Below are 20,326 nucleotides of genomic sequence, written 5' to 3'. Positions count from 1 at the left end.
AAATTCAAAAAAGGGAAAGACGGAGAGCAAAACCTGACACTTTTCACAGCAAGGCCTCACTTAGCTCACATCAGGAGGATCGCTGCTGCCTCGTGGAAGTAAGAATTCGAGAGAGTGGAGTGTACCCTTTTAAGGACTGGGACTTTGACCATTTCTGATGGCAACCTCCCACCACATGTATCGTGGGTTTTTTCAGCAGAAATTGCCAAGGCCAACGGACCATACCCCGATGACTCAGGCATTCACAACGAGCATCCATGATCACACCATACGATGTTGTCTGCTGCGCCTCTAAACCAGTCTGTCGCTTCCTCTGCTGCTCACCTACCTCTTTCTAATAGTCCCTCCCTCTCCACACACCCCTTCTGACTGGCAGCTTCTCATTCACCGTGAACTGAAAAACCAAGATTGTTCAGAACCGGGTGTCAAGTAAGAGTTAAGAAGGCACTGAAAGTAAGGGTGAGGGAATAATTATGGCCTTCGAGGCGGCAGCTCTGTGACACAAAAAGGTTCCTCTCCTTACATAACTTTCCCATCTCTTACAGCGTAAGCTAAGCTTTCGAAGGTGATGATGTGAGACAGCTATCTTCAAATAAGTGACTTTCTTTCGGACGGACCCTCTGGGCAGGGACCAAGGCAGATATTCCAATAGCCTCAGGGTTTTCTGAACCCAAAACACGACGTGTCAGGGAATGACTCCCTCCCACGGTTGTTTAACCTCACGTGGTTCCATGAGGCACGTCCTGACCATTTCCGTACGTGTTCTTCAGTTTGATCTTGACTGCACTGCTGAGACAGGAAGGGTCAGGTTCATTGCCCCAGATGACAGATAAGGACATGGAGACTGGGGTAAGCTGAGTGATTTGTCCACAAGCAAACAGTGAGTACGTGACAAGGTCGGGCTCCTGGGTTCTCATTCGGGGCTTTGCTCACAACACCAATGCTGCTATGGCTCCCTCTCACCTTCCCTCTGCTCAAAAGGACACTAAGCCCTTCCTCTGGTGACCAAGACGCCATTTCCTTTGGGCTTGCTGCTTTATTGCCCTAAGCTCTCTCTGCTAGATGTCCTTAGGAATCTTGCTCATTTTTCTGGCAGAATTCAAAACCCTCTGATTTTATTATGTTGAGGGTTGTCAGTGAATTAAAAATTCAACAAATGTATGGCCCCAACTTGCCATCAGAAGTTAACAAATGTCACTAGTAAGGATGTTTCTCAAAAGCGGACACTGAAGAATACATCCCAGCAGATACCTAACAGCTCATTTTGTGTCATGGCAGCGTGAGAAATCACTTCCTCAAGACATTCATTAACCTTTCATTTCCTCCATAAATAATCAGTCAGAAATGTGGCTCATATTTTAAATTAATCGAAAACAGCCTTCTCTTTCTCTCTCTCTCACTCTCTCTCTCTCTCTCACCCTCTCTCTCTCTCTCTCTCTCACCCTCTCTCTCTCTCTCTTTCTCTCTCAGCCCTTGAAATGCATGGAGAGCTTCTAATGCCAGCATGATATTTAAATATGTGGTTCTCGGGTGCGTGGGTATCTCAGTCGGTTAAGCGTCCAACTCTTGATTTGGCTCAGGTCATGATCTCATGGTTTATGGGATCGAGCCCTGCATCAGGCTCTGTGCTGACAGCATGGGCTCTGTGCTTGGGATTCTCTCTCTCTCTCTCTCTCTCTCTCTCTCTCTCTCTCTCTCTCTCTCAAAATAAATAAATAAACTTTAAACAAACAAACATACATACATGTGGTTCCACTCCTCTGGGCCAGCTTAAAACTTATCTTCTCCAGGAAGCCTTCCTGATCCATCCCAGCAGACCTTAGGTACGTTTTCTTCCTCTTCTCCAAGAACATAGAACAAGTATTGCTATTTGACAACTAGCACATATTAAGGAACCATGTAATGTACTGCCAAAAATATGGGTTCTAGAGGCAGACAGACCCAGGTTCTAATTCCAGCTTTACTGCTTCTGAGCTGTGTGGCCTTGGGCGTGCTGCTTAAACTCTCTCTAGCTGAGGTTCCTCATCTGTAAAGTAAAACTAATGACATTTAATCTGTTAAATTGTTCTGGGGATTGAATACATGTAAAACACCCAGGACGGTGGCTGGCATATACTAGGCACTCGATGAAGGGCGGCTGTGTTGACTATTATTGTGGCCTTTGACACATAGAGTTCGGGTTTGACATGTATGCAGCTGTGTTGTCTTCCCAAGCTGTTTTTAAACCCTTTGATACCTGTGTCCACGATGGCACTTCACACGAACGGTAAGCTTAATTGTGCCTTACCCGCATGGGTTCTTTCCAAGGCCTTACTGTTCGTAATTTTGTATTGCTTTTCTTAAAGAGGGCTCGTAAAGTGGTATCGGCTTCAGACCTAGCACAAAACCTTTTTCCACTTCTGGTTGTATCTTTCACGTCTGTGTCACCCCCTCCTTGTCCCCACTCCCTGTATTCGGTACAGTACTTTGTACATACTCAGTACTTAATCAAATGACATTTTATAAAATCCTCAATTAAGCAGAATTTGCTCATCTCAGCTATCTGGAAATAAGCTAACGTCAACTATTTAGTCAAAAACTTCCGACTGACAGCCAATATATTCGGTTGGAAATTACTCAATCCACTCATATATTTTGAAAGAACAAAAATGCATTTGGTAAACTGTAAGGCTTAGAATTAATACAGCGTTACTCATGAAAATGACCATAAGAATGATGACCCCAAGGCAGGATTTCTCAACCTCGGCCCTATTGACATCTTTTTTACCAGATAATTCTTTGTTTTGGGGGGTTGCGCCACACACTGTAGGATGTTTAGCGTCATCACTGGCCTCTACCCACTAGATACCCTTCCAGATGTGACTCCGAAAAATGCCCCCAGGCATCTCCAAATGTCCTCTCAGGGGAAATCCCCACCCCCGCTCCCGTAAGGCATCACATTCAGTACCAAAAGCTGGACAAATGGTCACAAATCTTTCACATTAGGCAGGAAAAGGAAGGTAAGCATTTTCGAAAAGTTTCAATAGGCGAAAGCAACCTCGATTAACCTGAAAATCCCATTAACCCCATTCCTCGCGTGTTCTATTCCCTAAGCATTCCAGATAACAACAAAAAAATGGACTGTACATTCTATTTTCTAATTTGTATTCCAAGTTCAGCCCATTTTCCGTCTCAGCAGCTAAGTACACAATCCAGTTCATGGGTGGAGGCTCATCATCGCTTCTGCCGTCTATTTTAAGTGACAACGATGCAACTGACCTGGAAGTTTAGAGAGCTTTTTCTCCCTCGTCGTTGGCACTCTTAACTTTAATATTAGCCATCCTTCCTGTATTCTCTGCCTGAAATTGAAATGTACAGAAGGAACTCTGTTCCAGCTAACTGTGACTTTACTGTATGTAAAAGACCTGACACTTTGTTGATCACTTAAAAGCAATTTTCTCTAGCCCATTGATTGATTGCTGCATTTCCCATTGATTGGGTAATTGAAAATGCCCTTCTTAAATAAACAGGATTTCTTATTTCTTCTGCAGGTTGTGATCCTGGGAAAACATTCAAGAGGTTATCACTACATGCTTGCTAACCTGGTAAGAACAAGCAGAGTTTTTGTTTCCCAAGGCAATATATTCTATTTAGTTTGTGTCGTCTGCGATCATCCAAAAAAGAAATACATGAAGAAACTAACGTGTTCTCTAGACACTTGAAGAAATGAGTCAGTAAATACCAAACCCTGAATGCAATAGCCTTGTTTTCAATTACGCTGTCTCTGTTTCAACTGTGAAGCTGATAGTCTCTCCTCATTTAAAACATAGTAATTTGACATGATTCCTCACCAATTATTCTTAGATTCAATTTGGATTTGAAATGTAAACCATCTTACCCAGGTTTGAAATATAACACGAGAGACAGGGGACACAGGAAGCAGACTCTTTCCCCAATTAACCCAAGTACATGTGTCCATCAGTACTGGATTTGTCTTTCCGGAAGCAGACCCCTACCAGATCTTTTCAAACCAGATGCCAGAAGTGGGTCTGAACAGAACATCAAGGGAGCCTGTCAAAGCGTACAGCCCCCTTTATACTTCTAAAAAGACACAACTTGAATCTTTTCCTTCATGTTTCCCATGCCTTTAAAATTCGTGCTATTCTAGAAGCTACCATTTCATTAGGTTAGTTTATAGTTCTTTCTCCAAAAAGACAATTGGTTTGGGAATTAACAAAATGGCTTCTGAATCAGTAATATCTGTTTAGCAGAGGTTCTGAATAATACCATCTCCATGAAATGAAAGAGAAATGTTAAATGATCACTATGATACTAAGAATCTATTAAATTATTACAGAACATGAGTTCTCACCCCGATTTTGTTTCATCACCACAACAGAATGATGATGATTATAAAGCTCTTACACCAAAAGAATAGCAACAAAGGTGAAAGATTATTATGATTATGCTCTTAGATTTCTTAAATGAAAGAAAAAATCTTATTTTGTTTTTAATAATTAATAGTTTTTAAACGAGAAAGGAAATGTTACTTAAACCTCTTTCTTAGGAAGTGGGTTCGTTGAGACACTTTATAAGAGGAAGATTAGAGCTACTGCCTTGAAATGTAGTGTGCACCTTCTCCAATAAATTGCTCAAAGTAGAGCACTTCAGACCATTCGGGGGACAAATGAATTGACTCTTTTAGGAGGAGAAATCTTGATTCTTCATTTACATGTGAATGCGTTCAATTTGTTTTTTGGGGCATCCAATAAGTAAAGGCTGTTTGCTGACTCATTGGAAGTTAGGCCAGGGCCTGGCAGGAAACACAGATGTCCCAGCAAGGCACCTGAGGCAGTTATTGATGGGATTTTACCATTTCTTTCTCATCAATAAGTATTTTGCTCTCCTTCCTTCCTTCCTGCCTCCCTCCCTCCCTCCCTCCCTCCCTCCCCCCCTCTCCCTTTTCCTTCTGTCTGGCCTTATACATGCCAGGGTTCACCCATCACTGACAGCGTATGAGATGAGTTTAAGTAGTGCACACACAAACTTTTTTATTATAATGGCCATGTGTTATTTGATATGTGCTAGAAAAATATAAAAGTAGCACATCAAAAGCCAAATTTCATGGATATTGTTGTTTCATACAGGGCTAAAGTAGGGATTTACCGACAAACGAATTAATTTCTTAATGTGTCAAATGTGTCATGTAAACAAGAGCATGGGGGATGCACACATAGTAAAACCTGGCTTTTGTATATGTGGCTGTGGTGCGTGGACTGCTGAAGTTTGGGAAAGAGCATTGAACTAGAGGTCAGAAGGTTTGGGTTGTCGTACTGACTTTGCTACTAACTAGCTGTGGGATCTTGGGTAAGTCACTTCCACCTCCTTGGGACCTCAGTTCCCTTTACTGTAAAACTCAGACAGGAGTGGGGAGTTCATTGCTGTATGGGTTGGGTCCCTTGGAAGCAGACGCTAAGATACAATTAGAAGCGCAAGACCTTTACTGCGAGTGACGCCTGTGCAAAATAAAAGGGAGAGGGTCGCCAGTGGGAAGGAAGAGCTTCTGATCTCAGCAAAGGAGAGGGAAAGGAAGGAAGGTTGATGAGAAGAGCTTCAGACGGCGGTACAGTTCTGAGAAAGTCTTGGCCAGCACAACCGGGAGCTCCAGTGCCAAGACCCCCGTGCTGCCCCGAACCCATGAGCCACTGCACCACTGCCTTGCTCAGCCACTGGCTGGCAGCTGCCCAGGAAGCACATACCTCCCTCCTGAAAGCTGAGGCAGATCCTGAAACTGGAGGCTGTCAGCTAACTCAACTCCTCGAGCCAGGTTCCATCTTAAAGGGAGATCCGAGCCATGCACATCAATGACCAGATGATATGTAAAGACCTTCCCCATTCTAGAATTGTAACCAGGCCTCCCTGTTTCCTACCAACAATCCTTCAGATGAGCTTTGGTTTCAACCTGAGACCCAGACCTGACAGAAATAAAAGCCTATGGAGTGACAGAACTGCAAGAGAGAATCATTAGGACAAGGTTGGGGAGAAGAATGGTTAGCTGAACGCCTAACCAGGACTCAGAATCCTGAGACATCGGGTGGAAGCCTACTATGAGAACAAGTGAAGTCTTCCTTCAGAAAGGATGTAATACATAGCGTCATGTCAGTCTGCCTAGGGAAAACATGAACTCACTCACCACACTTGGAGCTGCCACTCCATTTTCTCTAGTGACCTGCTTTTCATTTGAATTCAGCCATGTTTCCATGAGTCCCTGTACTCTATAGCGAATTGCCTATGGGCAATAGAGATGGGAACTGTTGTTAGTTTCTGATAAAAATGAGATAGATTATCCCACCATGGTTTCCAGGCTTTTTAAAGCAGATAAAAATACCTCCAAACACCTCCACCAAAGACAGACAGACAGATACACACACACACACACACACACACACATACACACACACACACACGTGCATGCACGCACACGCACACACACTTGCGTGCACACACACACACACACACACCAAGACTATTTAGAAGTTACTTAGATGGTCAAAAAAGGGTAAGTGGAGCTTAGATGCTTCCTTTCAAAATGAGCCAGCTGGATAAAAGCTGAGAACACATACACAGGGGAGCAAAGTCTAATCTGGGTCTTGGTATAACAACAGTGCAGGACCACTGCCTTCTTCTACAAATGCAAAGTCAAAAACAGTCACAGCACTTACCTAAGCTTTCTGGAATCACCCGCTCAGAGCCCCTGTATGCCCTCTGCCATGGAACTCCGACTGTCTGGCAAAGACTTCTTTGTGCTGTTATGTGGACTTTCCCCAGTGGTAATCCTAAACTGAGAAGCCGTGGATAGTCGATGAATGCTTCAACACAGGCCTTTCACAGGTCAGGGTGTACGTGTCAGAGCAGACAAACAAGCTGTAGAAAGTTTTAGCTTGTTGAAGTCCCTGGAAGAAGCAAAAGATTCTATTAGAATCACAGGCAGAGATGGGACCCGGTGGACACACAGGCCCAGAAGTGGACATCCCAATGAGGAGAGACCAGGAAAGTCTCTTACAAATTCTGTATCAGCCGCTGATGCCATTTTTTAGGGATTGTTCCATAATTAATTGTTGTCTTCTCTTCCAGGACTCTAAGGTGGTAATGTTTTTCTGCTTTAGTACTAGAGGTAAACAGCATGTATACAATCTGCCAGTGAGGCAACCTGTCTCTCTTTCATGGCAAGGTATTGATGAGGATCCTTTTTTAAAAAAAAATGTTTATTTTGAGAGATAGAGCAGGGAAGGGGCAGAGAGAGATGGGGGGGAGAGAGAGAATCCCAAGCAGGCTCCTCACTGTCAGTGCAGAGCTTCACATGGGGCTTGATCCCACAAACCGTGAGATCATGACCTGAGCTGAAATTAAGAGTCGGACGCTTAACCGACGGAGCCCCTGGATCAGGATCCTTGACGCCGCATTCCCAGGCATGTTGTGTATTGTGATTTAATTTTTTCATATGTGTCAATAATGATAGTCGAGTCACTGCGTGCAGAACCCCAGACTAGCAACCCCAGGCATAGTGAAAACAAGCACTAGACCCGGAGCTAGGAAGCAGGTTTCCTGATCTGTAGAATGGAGAGGTAGACCAGATCACTATTTCCTCAAGTTGTTACTTAGACACAAGCTAGTGTACATAAGAAAGTACATAGCAAAATTCCTTAAAATTACTACTTTTGAATTTATACTAAATGTGTGTTGCAGAACGACAACTACCATCTCAAGTCTGTGATTTTATAAATACCATTCCTTAGAATGAGGGTAAAGTAGATATTTAAGTTAAAGAATTTAGTCAACGTAAAGAAAAATATTAGGTAAATTGTGGCTCAGATGATCTCCCTATATGGCAAACAACCATAAAGGTGGTATATTAATGACTACAATTTGGGAAACACTCCAAGATCATTTCCGGCTCTACATCTCTTCCCGCGTGGAGGGTCAGTTGGGACCGGAGAAGGCCAGGAGCAAGAGTATAGGCACAGCAGCTGGGACAACACTGAGGATACAAATGGGAGAACAAAACCAGAGCCCTGTTAGGGGTATAAAGTCATAAGCAGACTTAAAATCATTTCAGGTGGGCAGAAGCCAAGAAGGTATGAGTACCCTTTCCCTAAGTTCTAAACATGACTGAGGATCTGAAGGATCAATCCAAACCAACTCGCAGTTGACACAAAGTGAACTGGATCTGGGTTGAGATGGTCTAGCGACAGATGTTCAGCACCCAGCCCCCAAAATAAGACCAAAAAAAAAAAAAAAAACCCAAGATTTGAGGTGCCAGGGAAGAACATGAGCCATAGTGGACTCATTCAGTGCTGTACCAGTTAACCACTTTTAGAAGATCCAGCAGTTTCCCTGCCTAGGTCAAGACTGACCCCAGAGTGGGAGACTGCTGTTGACCCTGCAGGTGGAAGCTAGGTCATGTCAGCTGCCACCGGTAGAGGGCCGCATGAGCAGTCCATCAAGGAGGTCATCGCGCTAGGGCAGCAAAGGGAAGGAAGCTAACATATCTTACACTTTTCTCTGCTGTGCCAGCTATTTTCTTTTTTTTTTTAATGTGTATTTTTTTTTGAGACAGAGAGAGACAGAGCATGAATGGGGGAGGGTCAGAGAGAGAGGGAGACACAGAATCCGAAGCAGGCTCCAGGCTCTGAGCTGTCAGCACAGAGCCCGACACGGGGCTCGAACTCACGGACCGTGAGAGCATGACCTGAGCCGAAGTCGGACGCTTAACCAACTGAGCCACCCAGGCGCCCCTGTGCCAGCTATTTTCTATAGACTTCTTACGAAATTTACTCAGAACTCCCATGAAGAGAGACTGAACTATTCACCTCCCCAAACCTTTTAGACATCAGGAAAATGGCTCTGAAAAAAATACATGACTTGCCCAAAGTCTCAGAGCTAATCCATTGTCAAGCTAGGCCTCCAACGTGGGTTGTTCAGACTCCTGACAGAGCACCTTGCTCCTCCCATTTGACCCACTCGAGCATCTCAGTGAGATAAAAGGCTAGCCCCACAAAGGTCACAGAAGAACACTGGCAAAGATATAAATGCCTATGAATGAAATACAAACTATACACTTATGAGAGTAAAGTGATTACAGACAAAAAGGCTTAAAAACCAAGGACAGCCTTGTGCATCTGGGTTTGAAACTTGTCCAAAGGCCATTTTGAAATGCATCTTAGCGGGCACCAATTCTATCTGTCCATCACTCTCTTCTCTCCTGCCATAATCCCTTGTCCTTCTCTCTCTCTCTCTCTCTCTCTCTCTCGCTCTCTCTCCCTTCTCTCCTGCTCTCTCATCTCCCTTCTTGCTCTTGCTCCCTCTTTTCTCTTTTCCCTCCCATCTGCCCCATTCATATTATTAATATGCCAGGAAATAATGGTGGGGGTGAAGGGCACTAGCTTGCATCTGGTTTTTTCAAATTTTTCCTCAAACAAAAGCACCATTCATAAAACAGAACCCAAAAGAGGCAACCAGCTGTAACCTAAGCTTGAAGAAGTGAACTCTGCAGCTTACTGAGCCCTGGAAGTTACCTGAAACAGAGAAGGGGCCACTTTGTTTAGAGAGGAAACAAGTTTGAGTGAGATGGGGGTCATGTGTTTTGCTTGCCAATAACAACTGTTCCCTTCTTCTCCCTTCCCCTTCCAGGTTTTCTGGTTTTGTTCTCTACTCTTTCCCTTCCTTTGTTCTCCTATTTTTATGTTCTACAAAAAAAAAAAAAAAATTCAAATGCTCAAAGCCACATGTTGTATACAATGACACCTCAGCAGGGGGCATGTAAACAGAGCTCACTGGGCTGGAGCCTGGCTTGACAGGGAAAGGAGGTGGGATTCAAGGGAAAAATCCCCACTGGTCCCAAATGCCAGGAACCCAGTCACCTCCCCTGGGTACACAGCTTCTCTGGTGGCAGAGGATTCACTTTCTTCTCCAAATGGAGATAGGATACAGCAAAGCACCAAGGGAATGAGGAATTGGGGACTGGGCTGGGGTCCAACTTCCTACTGGGCATTTAGAAATCCACAGTCTCTTGTCAACTTAAAGTTGCCAACTTTGAGACTCTCATTCTCCCTGTCTAAAAATGCCCCAACCGTAATCACCCATCCCTTTCTCCTTCTCTCTCTCTCTTTCTCTCTTTTTTCCTGCCTGAAATTAACAAGGAAAGACACTCTCTACCCAATGTTCTAGTAAGGTAAATGGAAAGAATTCTGTTTTCTTTCCCAAGCTCTCTCAGATCATGTCCTCTAAAACAGTGCTTCTCAAACTATCTGTGAAGAAGGGCCAGTTTTTTCCCCCAAATCTTCACAGATCAACAAAAGTGCGAAAAAGTAAATTACTGAAAACATGAAATAAACAAAACAAGATAGATAAAATATAAGTGTTACATTTAATAGCCATAATATCACCCTGTCAAACTGCTATAAAGGTTTATAAAGGCTTGCTTTCTAGTTCTTCCCTTTTTTCATCTCTGACTGCCAACAAACGGCAGACCAGCACCAATCCACATATACTTCGGGCAATACTGCTCTAAAGATCTTTATAGTAAGTTCTTCTTCCTCTGTATCACTTGTATGCCCAATACCTTGTTCACTCCCCTGCAAGGAAGACAGAGGGTAGTGTCCTTAAGAACCTTGTAGTCATAATGCACAGACAAAACTTGTACAGCTTATGATAATTAGCCTGGAGATATAACAGGTAGTAGGAGAGGGAATGAAGAGAAGGCAGAGTATCAAGAATCAAAACTCTGCATAGCATGGCCAGAAAAGGTCTTTCAGAAAGGTGACTTGGGGGGCACTTGGGTGGCTCAGTCAGTTAAGCGTCCAACTCTTGATTTCGGCTCAGGTCATGATCTCATGGTCCATGGGATCGAGCCCCGTGTCAGGCTCTGTGCTGACAGCATGGATCCTCCTTGAGATTCTGTCTTGCCCTCTCTCTCTGCCCCTCCCCTGCTCATGTACGCATGCCCTCTCTCTCTCTCTCTCTTTCAAAATGAATAAATAAACATGTTTTTAAAAAAGGAAAGGTGACTTTGAAACAATGATCCAAATTGTAAGAAAGATCCAGTTATATGAAGAATCAGGGGAAGTTCATGTCATGCATAGGGAACAGCATGTGTCAAGGTCCTGAGGCAGAAAAGAGCTTGATACCTTCTCTGAACTGTCAGAAGGCAATTTTGGCTAGAACAGAGTGAGTTCCAGATTATGTAAGGCTGGTAAGCCTGGTTAAAGAGTTTTAGCTTTTTTCAACAGTGACAAAAAACCACTGAAGAATTTCAAGTGGGGGGTGGGGCATGATCTGATTTTTGCTTTAAATAATTCAGTGTCAAATGGATGGATTTTATGGTATTTAAATTATACCTCCATATAACTATTAATAAAAAGATCAGTGGCAATTTTTCCCACAAATAGCACTTATATCAACTTGTAATTATTTGTATATTCATACTAATAATTCTCACTGGACTAAAGTGCCATGAGGTCAGGGCAAGTTTGATATGGCTCGCCATTTTACCAATGGATAGCACTTAAAAGGTTTCAAAGTATGTTGATTGGATTAGAGAATAAAATGCAAGTGAACAATACAAAGCAACCTGTAATCAAGTGCTAATTTATGTGGTGTAATCTTCAACTCCACACACAACACCCTCCCGGGGGAATGGACCTGCTCCTAGAAGAAGACTTGTGCTTCTCATCAGCAGCCTGATAACTTGAGTTACCACGATTACTGTGCATTTCCCAGTTGAAGCATCACCCGCATGAACGATTCAAATAACACTAAAGACAGAGCCGGCCTTCATCCAAATCGTGAGATAGATGCTTGCCCTCGGCAGCCTCCCAATCCTCATTCTATTGCTTTTATCTTCCTTACAGGCACGCCACCTTTCCCATTTCTCACCCATAATCTGCCATCAACTCAATGAAAGTCATCCAACTTATCTTGTCTCTGTTTTCCTTTCTGTACAAAATGTACCCTAAGAATAGTATTATGTGAAGGAAATCTGCACATCATATCTGGAAAACAAGTGCTCTAAAAGGAAGCTTTGAATATATTTATTTGCAACTCTCCATTATCCATACGGCCAGAAGGAAACTGAATTACAGTATGTATAAATCAAGGGAGACAGGATAGTACTGAAGTCATTGGAATCTTTGCAAGACTGACTTGTCTGGCTGTTCTCAAATCGGGACAATCTGTGTTTGGATGCCAATTGTATAACCAGTATCTGTATAAAAGATGGCCTTGGAGAATAAGACCAGGGTGGCTTACAAGTCCCCAGATGAACTGTGTAGACACAAAAGTCACAGTTGGTTTTATAAAGTTGCATTCAGATGTGGGCAACAGTACATCTGGATCAGACAGATGTGACGTGGTCAAGAAATGATACATTGAGGAAATAACACCAGAACTTAACGAATCCAAATGAGTAGTTTCCCTCTCAAAGGACCAACTCCTGGAGACAACATCCATATTTCTAACAAACGCTGCCATTGTTAGTTACACAGAGGCAAGTAGTCAACTGCGCGGATAGCTAAACCATTGAAACTGAGGAAGGAGAGTTTCAACTCATCCTATCTGTGAGCACTATGATTGCCTCCAGTCTTTCTCTGCCTTTTCTCATCTCCTTTAATCTCTCCCTCTGCACACTGTTTTTGGCCAACCAAAGGAAAAGGCAATTCGCCGAAAACAACAACAACAACAACAATTTTAACCAAACAGAACCGATAAGGTACAAGCAGCACTAGAAGTTGTTAAGTCCAGTCTAAGCAAAAATCAGAGGACCTCATCATCACATCTAGTTATTAAAATCCCTATGAGGTAGTGTCTTTGCTGAGGATTTGAGGGGAGTCAGGCCTCAATTTTCAAAGCATCGTGGACTGTGCTTGTCTACAACTACAATAGAAATATGTGAAAGAAAACAGAACATGTGTTAAAACGATTGAGCAGAAATGGAAGGGCAGCTAAGAGCCAGGCACTGTCTGCTCTCCAGCCAACAGCTCTCTCCTAACTCCCTTCTTATGCCCATTGATCTTCACTGTTTTATTTTATCTGTTTACCTATTTTACCTGTGTAGTGGTCATTTGTTTTACATTAGTCTTTTATAAAGGATTTAGAGGTACTTGGCGTTTATTTCCAAACTTGAGGTGGGTATGTTGCCATTTCAAAAAGAAAAATCTAACTATTTTAATTTTTATAATCTTGGGGACAAGGAAGCTAAGACTGTTAGTGGCCATTTGAACCATGGGATTTAGCAATATCTGATACAAAAAGAAAATTCCTTTTCTTAAGTTTATGTATTTTGAAAGAGGGAGAGAGAGAACAGGGGAGGGGCAGACAGAGAGGGGAGAGAGAATCCCAAGCAGGCTCTGAGCTGTGAGCACAGAGCCCAAAATGGGGCTCAATCCCACAAACCCTGAGATCATGACCTGAGCCAAAACCAAGAGTCGGACGCTCAACTGACTGAACCACCCAAGTGCCCCAGAAAATTCTTTTTTTTTAATTTTTTTAATATTTATTTATTTTTGAGAGACAGAGTGAGACAAAGTGAGACTGGGGGAGGGGAAGAGAGAGAGGGAGACACAGGATTAGAAGCAGGCTCCAGGCTCTGAGCTGTCAGCACAGAGCCTGACGCGGGGCTTGAACCCACAGACTGTGAGATCATGACCTGAGCCGAAGTCGGACGCTCAACCGACTGAACCACCCAGGCGCCCCAAAAATTCTTTTTTAAAAAAGAGTTTTAGAAATAAGATGATAGGGTCAATGACTTATGCCTATTAGGCAGAGCCACTTTCTCTATAGCCACCTCTGTACCATTCACCTCTTTTCCCTTTTCCACTTCTTTCTTGATACTTGTTGGTGAGCTCTGCTGTGTTCACGTCTTTTCAGAGAGTTTAGGGAGAATCTAGCCTTGATTGTCTCAACCTCAAGGACATGGGTTGCTGCATCTAAATGCTGGACACCGGGGAGACATTCAGGCTGTAGAATCGAAGACATTACAAACAAGCAAAATGTACACAAACGAAACAGAGGGAGACCAGAAGACAGCCAACTCTTAGCCTTAAGCAACAGGATGTCTCATCTCCCTAAATACCTGTTACCTCCTTTCTGTTTCTACTATACTTCTCATCTCCCCATTTTGTCTGGGGGGCTGTGTTAGTACTTTCTGCCCATACGGATGGATGAGGCTTCGGGGCAATCGGTAGGGGCCAGTGTCATGTAAGTCTGGCCACCAGAACAGCTTGAGGTGACCTTCCCCTGGCTTGATTTGTGTTGCTGTGGATGCAGTTCATCCCACAAAGACAGCAAGGCTGATTCCAGTCTGAGGTGCACCAGAACTCATTTCCAGGCATGTTTGTCATAAAACATGGGTTGACTGAAAAACTTCTAGGTCCACAATGGCATGGTTGATGTGTGGTAGAAAGATGGGTGCAGAGTATGCCTATGGAGATGTTTTCAAAGTATAATATGTTTACTGGAGAGGAAGATACCCAAGCAGGAATACATGGGGCATACATGACAGAATGAAGCCTTCTGGGAGGAAGTGGGCATGACTGGTGAGGTAAATTTGAGCTGGACCACTCTTTTTAGTATCCCTGCCAAGAAAAGGAGGGTGAGGGAACATCTTTCTGGAAAGAAGTTGTATGGTGCGTAACCAGACTGAAGGACTCTTATGCCTTAGGACAGATGTGAGAGTGCTGGGATACTTTCTCTCTCCTTCTCTTTTGTTAATTCTATGTTGCCATTTTAACATGCTATGGATATTAGGAAAACAGGAGTGTGACACTTATCAAAGCGTGAGGGGTGCAAGAGATACTGCTTCTTAGTGCAGGTTGTAGCCATCGGCCCTGAAGACGAGGATGGTGACAGAAGCATTCTCAACCCCCTTCTTTCAAGGAAAGGAGCTCCACTTGTCCCGTCCAGGCTTTTAAGACACAGGACAGCATGAGAGGGCCCACTCTTCAGCCCCTCCGGCAGGCAGGTGGGCAGCTGGTCAATGTTCTTGTGTAAAACTTGTTAACTGACACATATGGTTTGGCACAGTGAGTGAATTAAAGCCATTTGTTAAAATTTTGTCCCAGGCTCTTTATTTGTATATGTGTTATGGGGCGGGATTGGGGAGTTGGGAGACAGCCCCAGTTGGGGCCTCTACTAGACTTCATACAAAGTAAGTCTCTCGGCTGATCGTGGTGCGAGGGCAGCAAAGGGGAGAAAACAGTCTTAGCTTCCTTCATGAAAGAGGACTTTGGGACAAAACTCATCCCGACAAGTTAATGTTAATTTTTTTAAAAGGTGGGGTTTTTTGATTATCAGAAAGAAGGAATGATTCTCAGTGATGCAAAAACTACTTGGCTCTTTGTGCAGTCTCCATGGACTCATGGCCTGCTTTTGAAAGGAAGAAAGAAGGGGCCGTGAGTAGTAACTGGAAAAGCTGGTTCGCTAAAATATAAAGAAAGGTGAATTAAAAGAAGTAGGGGGAGGGATGGTGACTAGAGAGGTACACAGGGGGCCCTGCGGGTATTGCTTACATTTTTGCATTCAGTTTGTGAGAATCTGTCGGGTCATGTATTTGAAGATATGTGCACTTTTCTATATGATTTTTATAGTTTAATAAAAACTTAAAATGCAAAAAAAGAAAACTTTGGAGAACAGGTGTATGCATTTATCAGAACTCATCAAGTGCTACGTTTAAGATTTATATATTTCATTGGATGTAAATTTTACCTTGAAGAAAGAAAAGAAAAGAAAAGAAAAGAGCTACATTTAAGATTTGTATATTTCATTGGATGCAAATTTTACCTCAAAGGAGAAAGAAAGAAAGAAAGAAAGAAAGAAAGAAAGAAAGAAAGAAAGAAGAAAAGGAAAGAAAAAGAATTGCAAACAAATACTGAACTCTAGTTAATGATCTGCCTACCAAAGTCTTTTAGTTTGAAGTATACTAATATCTACAACTTACTTTGAAATGCATCCAAAAACATGAAATGGATTGATGGATCACTGGGTGTTATATGTAAGTGATGAATCACTAAATTCCATTCCTTGAAACCATGATTACACTATATGTTAACTAACTTGGATTTAAATAAAATTTTTAAAAATAATAATAATCAAAACTTTGAAGAAAAAAAAGAAATGGCTTGATGGATGGATAGATAAATACTAATTTTAAAGTCTGAGTTGAGACTATATGGGTATTCACTATACAGTTCTCTCAATTTTTTTGCGTATTTGAAAATGTTATATTAAAATGTTGAACAAGATAGTCTGAGGAGTGGAGGAAGAATTCGCCCCATTTCTTTATGAAGATAAATGTTGGCTTCAGCCCACTGAGGACCTAAACGCATCCACTACAACTAGCAAGAGACAGGTATCCAGCAGAAATAGCACAATTCCTGGGAGAAGTGTTTCAGGAGATAGCAATGCCCAGTGGAGTTGGTGGCACCCAGGCAGAGATGGCTTGGTGTGAACCTGAAGAGATTCCTTTAGGAGGCTTAGGTGACAGAGACACCAGATGGTAACTAGAGCAAGAGAAGAAGAAAACGGTGGGTGATCCGAAGTAGATGTCGAGACTTGTTTATAAACACATGAGAGACATAACCTGGGTTTGCACCATCATATACAACCAAGCTGTCAGTTTCTCTCTTTGGCATTTCTTTAAGTCACAAATGTTGAAAGTACTCATCATTAGAATCTAAAGCAATCTGCTGTGTTTGGCACATTAAGCTGAAGAAAAGGATTTTATACCTCTAGTCAGGGTCAAACGTTTCAACACTTTCCCAGTTACGAGAAGCATTGTATTTGTACTCAGTGAAGAAAGACTGAAAATACAGGTAAATGAAACAAAACATTTGCTTGAAGTTGGCACCTGTGTTTGTCCTTGCAGGAGCTATACTAAATAAAGACACAAAGCACTAAAATGGAAGAATGCATATTTTCTCCATCGTGCCTGTGGTTTCGGAGACATACTGCCTTAAGAATTAGCCCATATCCAGCATTTTTTTTGGTACTTGTCGTCATCGTCCTTCTTGTTTTTGTAATTGAGATGTAATTGACATATAACATTGTGTCCAGGGTTTTCTCGATTGTTGAAGAGTGATCCTGGGGGAAGGACCTTCCATTTCCTCCTTAGCATTCTAACCAACAGATACGGTCAGAACTCACGACCTCCAACATTAATGATTCTCTTTCGATCTCTTTCTAGGGTTTTACCGATATTTTGCTAGAAAGAGTCATGCATGGGGGAGCCAACATTACAGGATTCCAGATTGTCAACAATGAAAACCCTATGGTTCAGCAGTTTATTCAGCGCTGGGTGAGGCTAGATGAAAGGGAATTCCCTGAAGCCAAGAATGCACCACTAAAGGTAATGTTCCATGGCATGCAGAAACCTTAGGCCAGCTTTTCACAGCATCTCAGTGTGGCCTTTATATATTTATGGCCTTCCTGTGACCAAGTCGTCTTCGCTCAGAAAGGTTTCAAGGATGCTAAAAGCAAATTGCAGGTGCCACTGCTGCATTGGAAAACTACACTTGCAAATAAAGACGCTAAGGAGAAGGAGGTCTTTTAAAACCTGGGGCTTGGGAATGTTAACTAATTTTTTAATGAATTTCATTTGTAACATGCTCATAACAATTTATAATATTACAAGAACCTGAGTTGGGCAAAGAGTGGGGGCAGTGGGAATAGGTAAAGAAGATTGATAGTCTGCAACAGAAAATTAGATTTTACATTATTTATGTGATTACTTTGTGTTAATAAGTTTCATGAATCTCAGTACACCCGAGTGAATTGGGCTGCAATACAGAGTGCATGGTGCCTATATGTATATTGAACAGAAATGTTTTCCTGCCTGGAAAAGTATCTTTAAAAATAATTAGATTACCTATGTTGCTCATTTTCATGAAATCAAAATAAGAATATTAAAGGTAGAAAGTCATGCTTAGAGTGCACATTTTTCACATGTGTTCCCCTATGACTAGAAATCCTATTATTTAAAAATCAGGAATTAAAACAGATAAATTAGGAAAACTTATTAGTGTAACACAAAGGATCCGTCAAGGGTATGTTTTAAGTAACCATTCCCTTGGTGCATTGGTTCAAGTATGAAACTGACTTTAAATTCTTCTTTCCTTATATAGTGAATGTATGTACCATAGCTGTGGGATCCTTGTGATCAAGAACAGGAATCAAAGTACAGTTAAGGCCTTTCCCTAAAAAAGGAAAAGGGGTGAATATTTCTTTTCTCATGGTTTCAAGATACCCATCCTCACATTCTTCCTGGCAAGAATAGAATAACCGAGAACAATAGAGACATGGACCAGAGAAGAGACACATTCTGTATCACCTAGTCAGTTTCACCCTAAATGAATCACATCAGAACATAATACAAGTGGGCCCTTACTTTATACAATCGGTATGTTCTAGAAAAGTTGTGCATTAAACCTAATTTATTCATTCATTTAAGCCACTCACTAGTTAAGTGGTATTCTGTTGTTGTAGTAATTATAGTATACATGCCAGATTTTCCTAGGGCAGTCCCATTTTAAAACATTCTGTCCCATGGTCAGATCAGGTGTCCTCAGATGTTTCAGCAAATATGGTCTCAATCCCTGTGATGTTAGGGTTAGCGTTCGCAGTCAGATCTTTTTTTTTAGGGTAATTATTTTATCCGTTTTTTATTGAGATATAATTGACATATAGCATTATATTAGTTTTAGGTATATAGCATAATGATTTGACATACGTATATATTGCAAAATGATCACCGCAACAACTTCAGTTACCATCCATCACCACTGTAGGTACAATTTTTTTCTTGTGATGAGAATTTTTAAAACCTACTTCTCTTAGCAACTTTCAAAAACACAATCAGTAGGGGCACCTGGGTGGCTCAGTCGGTTGAGCGTCCTATTCTTGATTTTGGCTCAGACCATGATCCCAGGGTTTTGGGATCACACCCCACATCGGGCTCCATGTTAAGTGTAGAGCCTGGTTAAGATTCTCTCTCTCTCTCTCTCTCTCTCTCTCTCTCTCTCTCTCTCTCTCTCTCCTCTGCCCTTTTCCCCTTCTCATTTTCTCTCTCTTTCTCTCTTAAATTCATACATACATACATACATACAGTATTGTTAACTATAGTCACCATGGTGTATATTACATCCCCAGGACTTACTTCTTTTATAACTGGAAGTTTGCACCTTTGACACATTTCCCCCATCCCCTACCACCCATCACCCATCTCTGGCAACCACAGATCTGTTCTCTATTCCTATGAGTTCAGGGTGTTTTTTGTTTTGTTTTGTTTTGTTTTAGATTACACATTTAAGTGAGATCACACAGTATTTGTCTTTCTCTGTCTGACTTAATTTCACTTAGCATAATGCCCTCAAGGTCCATCCATGTTGTTACAAATGGCAGGATTTCCTTCCTTTTTTGTGGCCAAACAGTATTCCACTGCATGTATGTACCACATTTTCCTTAACCACTCATGTGTTGATGGACACTTAGGTTGTTTCCCTGTCTTGGCTCCTCTAAATAATGCTGCACTGAACGTGGGGGCACAGATATCTTTTTGCAATAGTGATTTTGTTTCTTTTGGATTAATACCCAGAAGAGGAATTGCTGGGTTGCACAGTGGTTCTATTTTTAATTTTTTGAGGAGCCTCCATAATGTTTTCCACAGTGGCCGCACCAGTTTGCATTCCCACCAGCAGGGCAAGAGGGTTCTCTTCTCTCCACATTTTTGCCAACACTCAATATTTCCTGTCTTTTTGATAATAGCCATCATAATAGGTGTGCGGTGCCATCTCCTGTGCTTTTGATTTGCATTTCCTTGATGATTCCAATTTTTTTGATATACTAAATCCACCCACCACCTTTAGGTGAGCTTACACAAATTTAGATTTTTCAGAAACTGCCTGTCCACTGCTTTTCCATCCTTAGATTTAGCAGGTAATAGGTAGAGGCAAGAAATTCATTTATGCACTATGTGCCAGGCACTGTGTTAGCCACAAAACAACGGACAAGGGTAAAAGGACGAAAAGGCTACTACAGGGTAGTTTATGTTTGCTCAGAAGTTATAGAGGTTCTACAAAGGAGAAGAAAAACAAGCTTAGCTCTGGATTAGTCATTGATAACTCATGGTGTGTATAAAGTAAAGTCCTCAGAACTTGCTGAGAAGAACCATTTAAGAGTAAAACCCTTTAAATGCTACCTCTTTCAGGCAAAACACTTAGTTTCTATTCCTTGTATATATTGACAGGCTCTACTAGGGATGAGGCCAGTCATCCCTAAGAAATGGAACATTTGAAGAGAT

At 42.1% G+C, this 20,326-nt stretch overlaps 1 protein-coding gene and 1 long non-coding RNA gene across 11 annotated transcripts in view; one reads left to right on the top strand and one right to left on the bottom strand.

Moving 5' to 3' along the window:
- Positions 1–20,326, top strand: part of GRIA3 (glutamate ionotropic receptor AMPA type subunit 3) — a 266,931-nt gene that overhangs the window by 161,972 nt on the left and 84,633 nt on the right. For all 7 annotated transcript variants that reach the window (XR_002073142.2, XM_019421825.2, XM_019421824.2 and 4 more), the window contains 2 exons: positions 3,531–3,584; positions 17,216–17,377. Coding sequence is in view for 6 of the 7 variants with exons in the window: in XM_019421825.2 (XP_019277370.1) it covers positions 3,531–3,584; positions 17,216–17,377 (216 nt within the window). In the remaining variant the exon portion in view is untranslated. The remainder of the gene's footprint in view (positions 1–3,530; positions 3,585–17,215; positions 17,378–20,326) is intronic.
- LOC109250727 (uncharacterized) overlaps positions 1–20,326 on the bottom strand; it is a 160,365-nt gene that overhangs the window by 63,632 nt on the left and 76,407 nt on the right. For all 4 annotated transcript variants that reach the window (XR_002073145.2, XR_002073144.2, XR_008418397.1 and 1 more), the window contains exon 2: positions 6,702–6,932. This is a non-coding gene — a long non-coding RNA (uncharacterized LOC109250727). The remainder of the gene's footprint in view (positions 1–6,701; positions 6,933–20,326) is intronic.

Source organism: Panthera pardus, unplaced genomic scaffold (assembly GCF_024362965.1).
Source record: "Panthera pardus isolate Hobbes unplaced genomic scaffold, ASM2436296v1 HiC_scaffold_27, whole genome shotgun sequence".
Taxonomy (NCBI): Eukaryota; Metazoa; Chordata; class Mammalia; order Carnivora; family Felidae; genus Panthera; species Panthera pardus.
The sequence above is the reverse complement of the archived record's forward strand: the minus strand, read 5'-3'. Positions and strand labels throughout refer to the sequence as shown.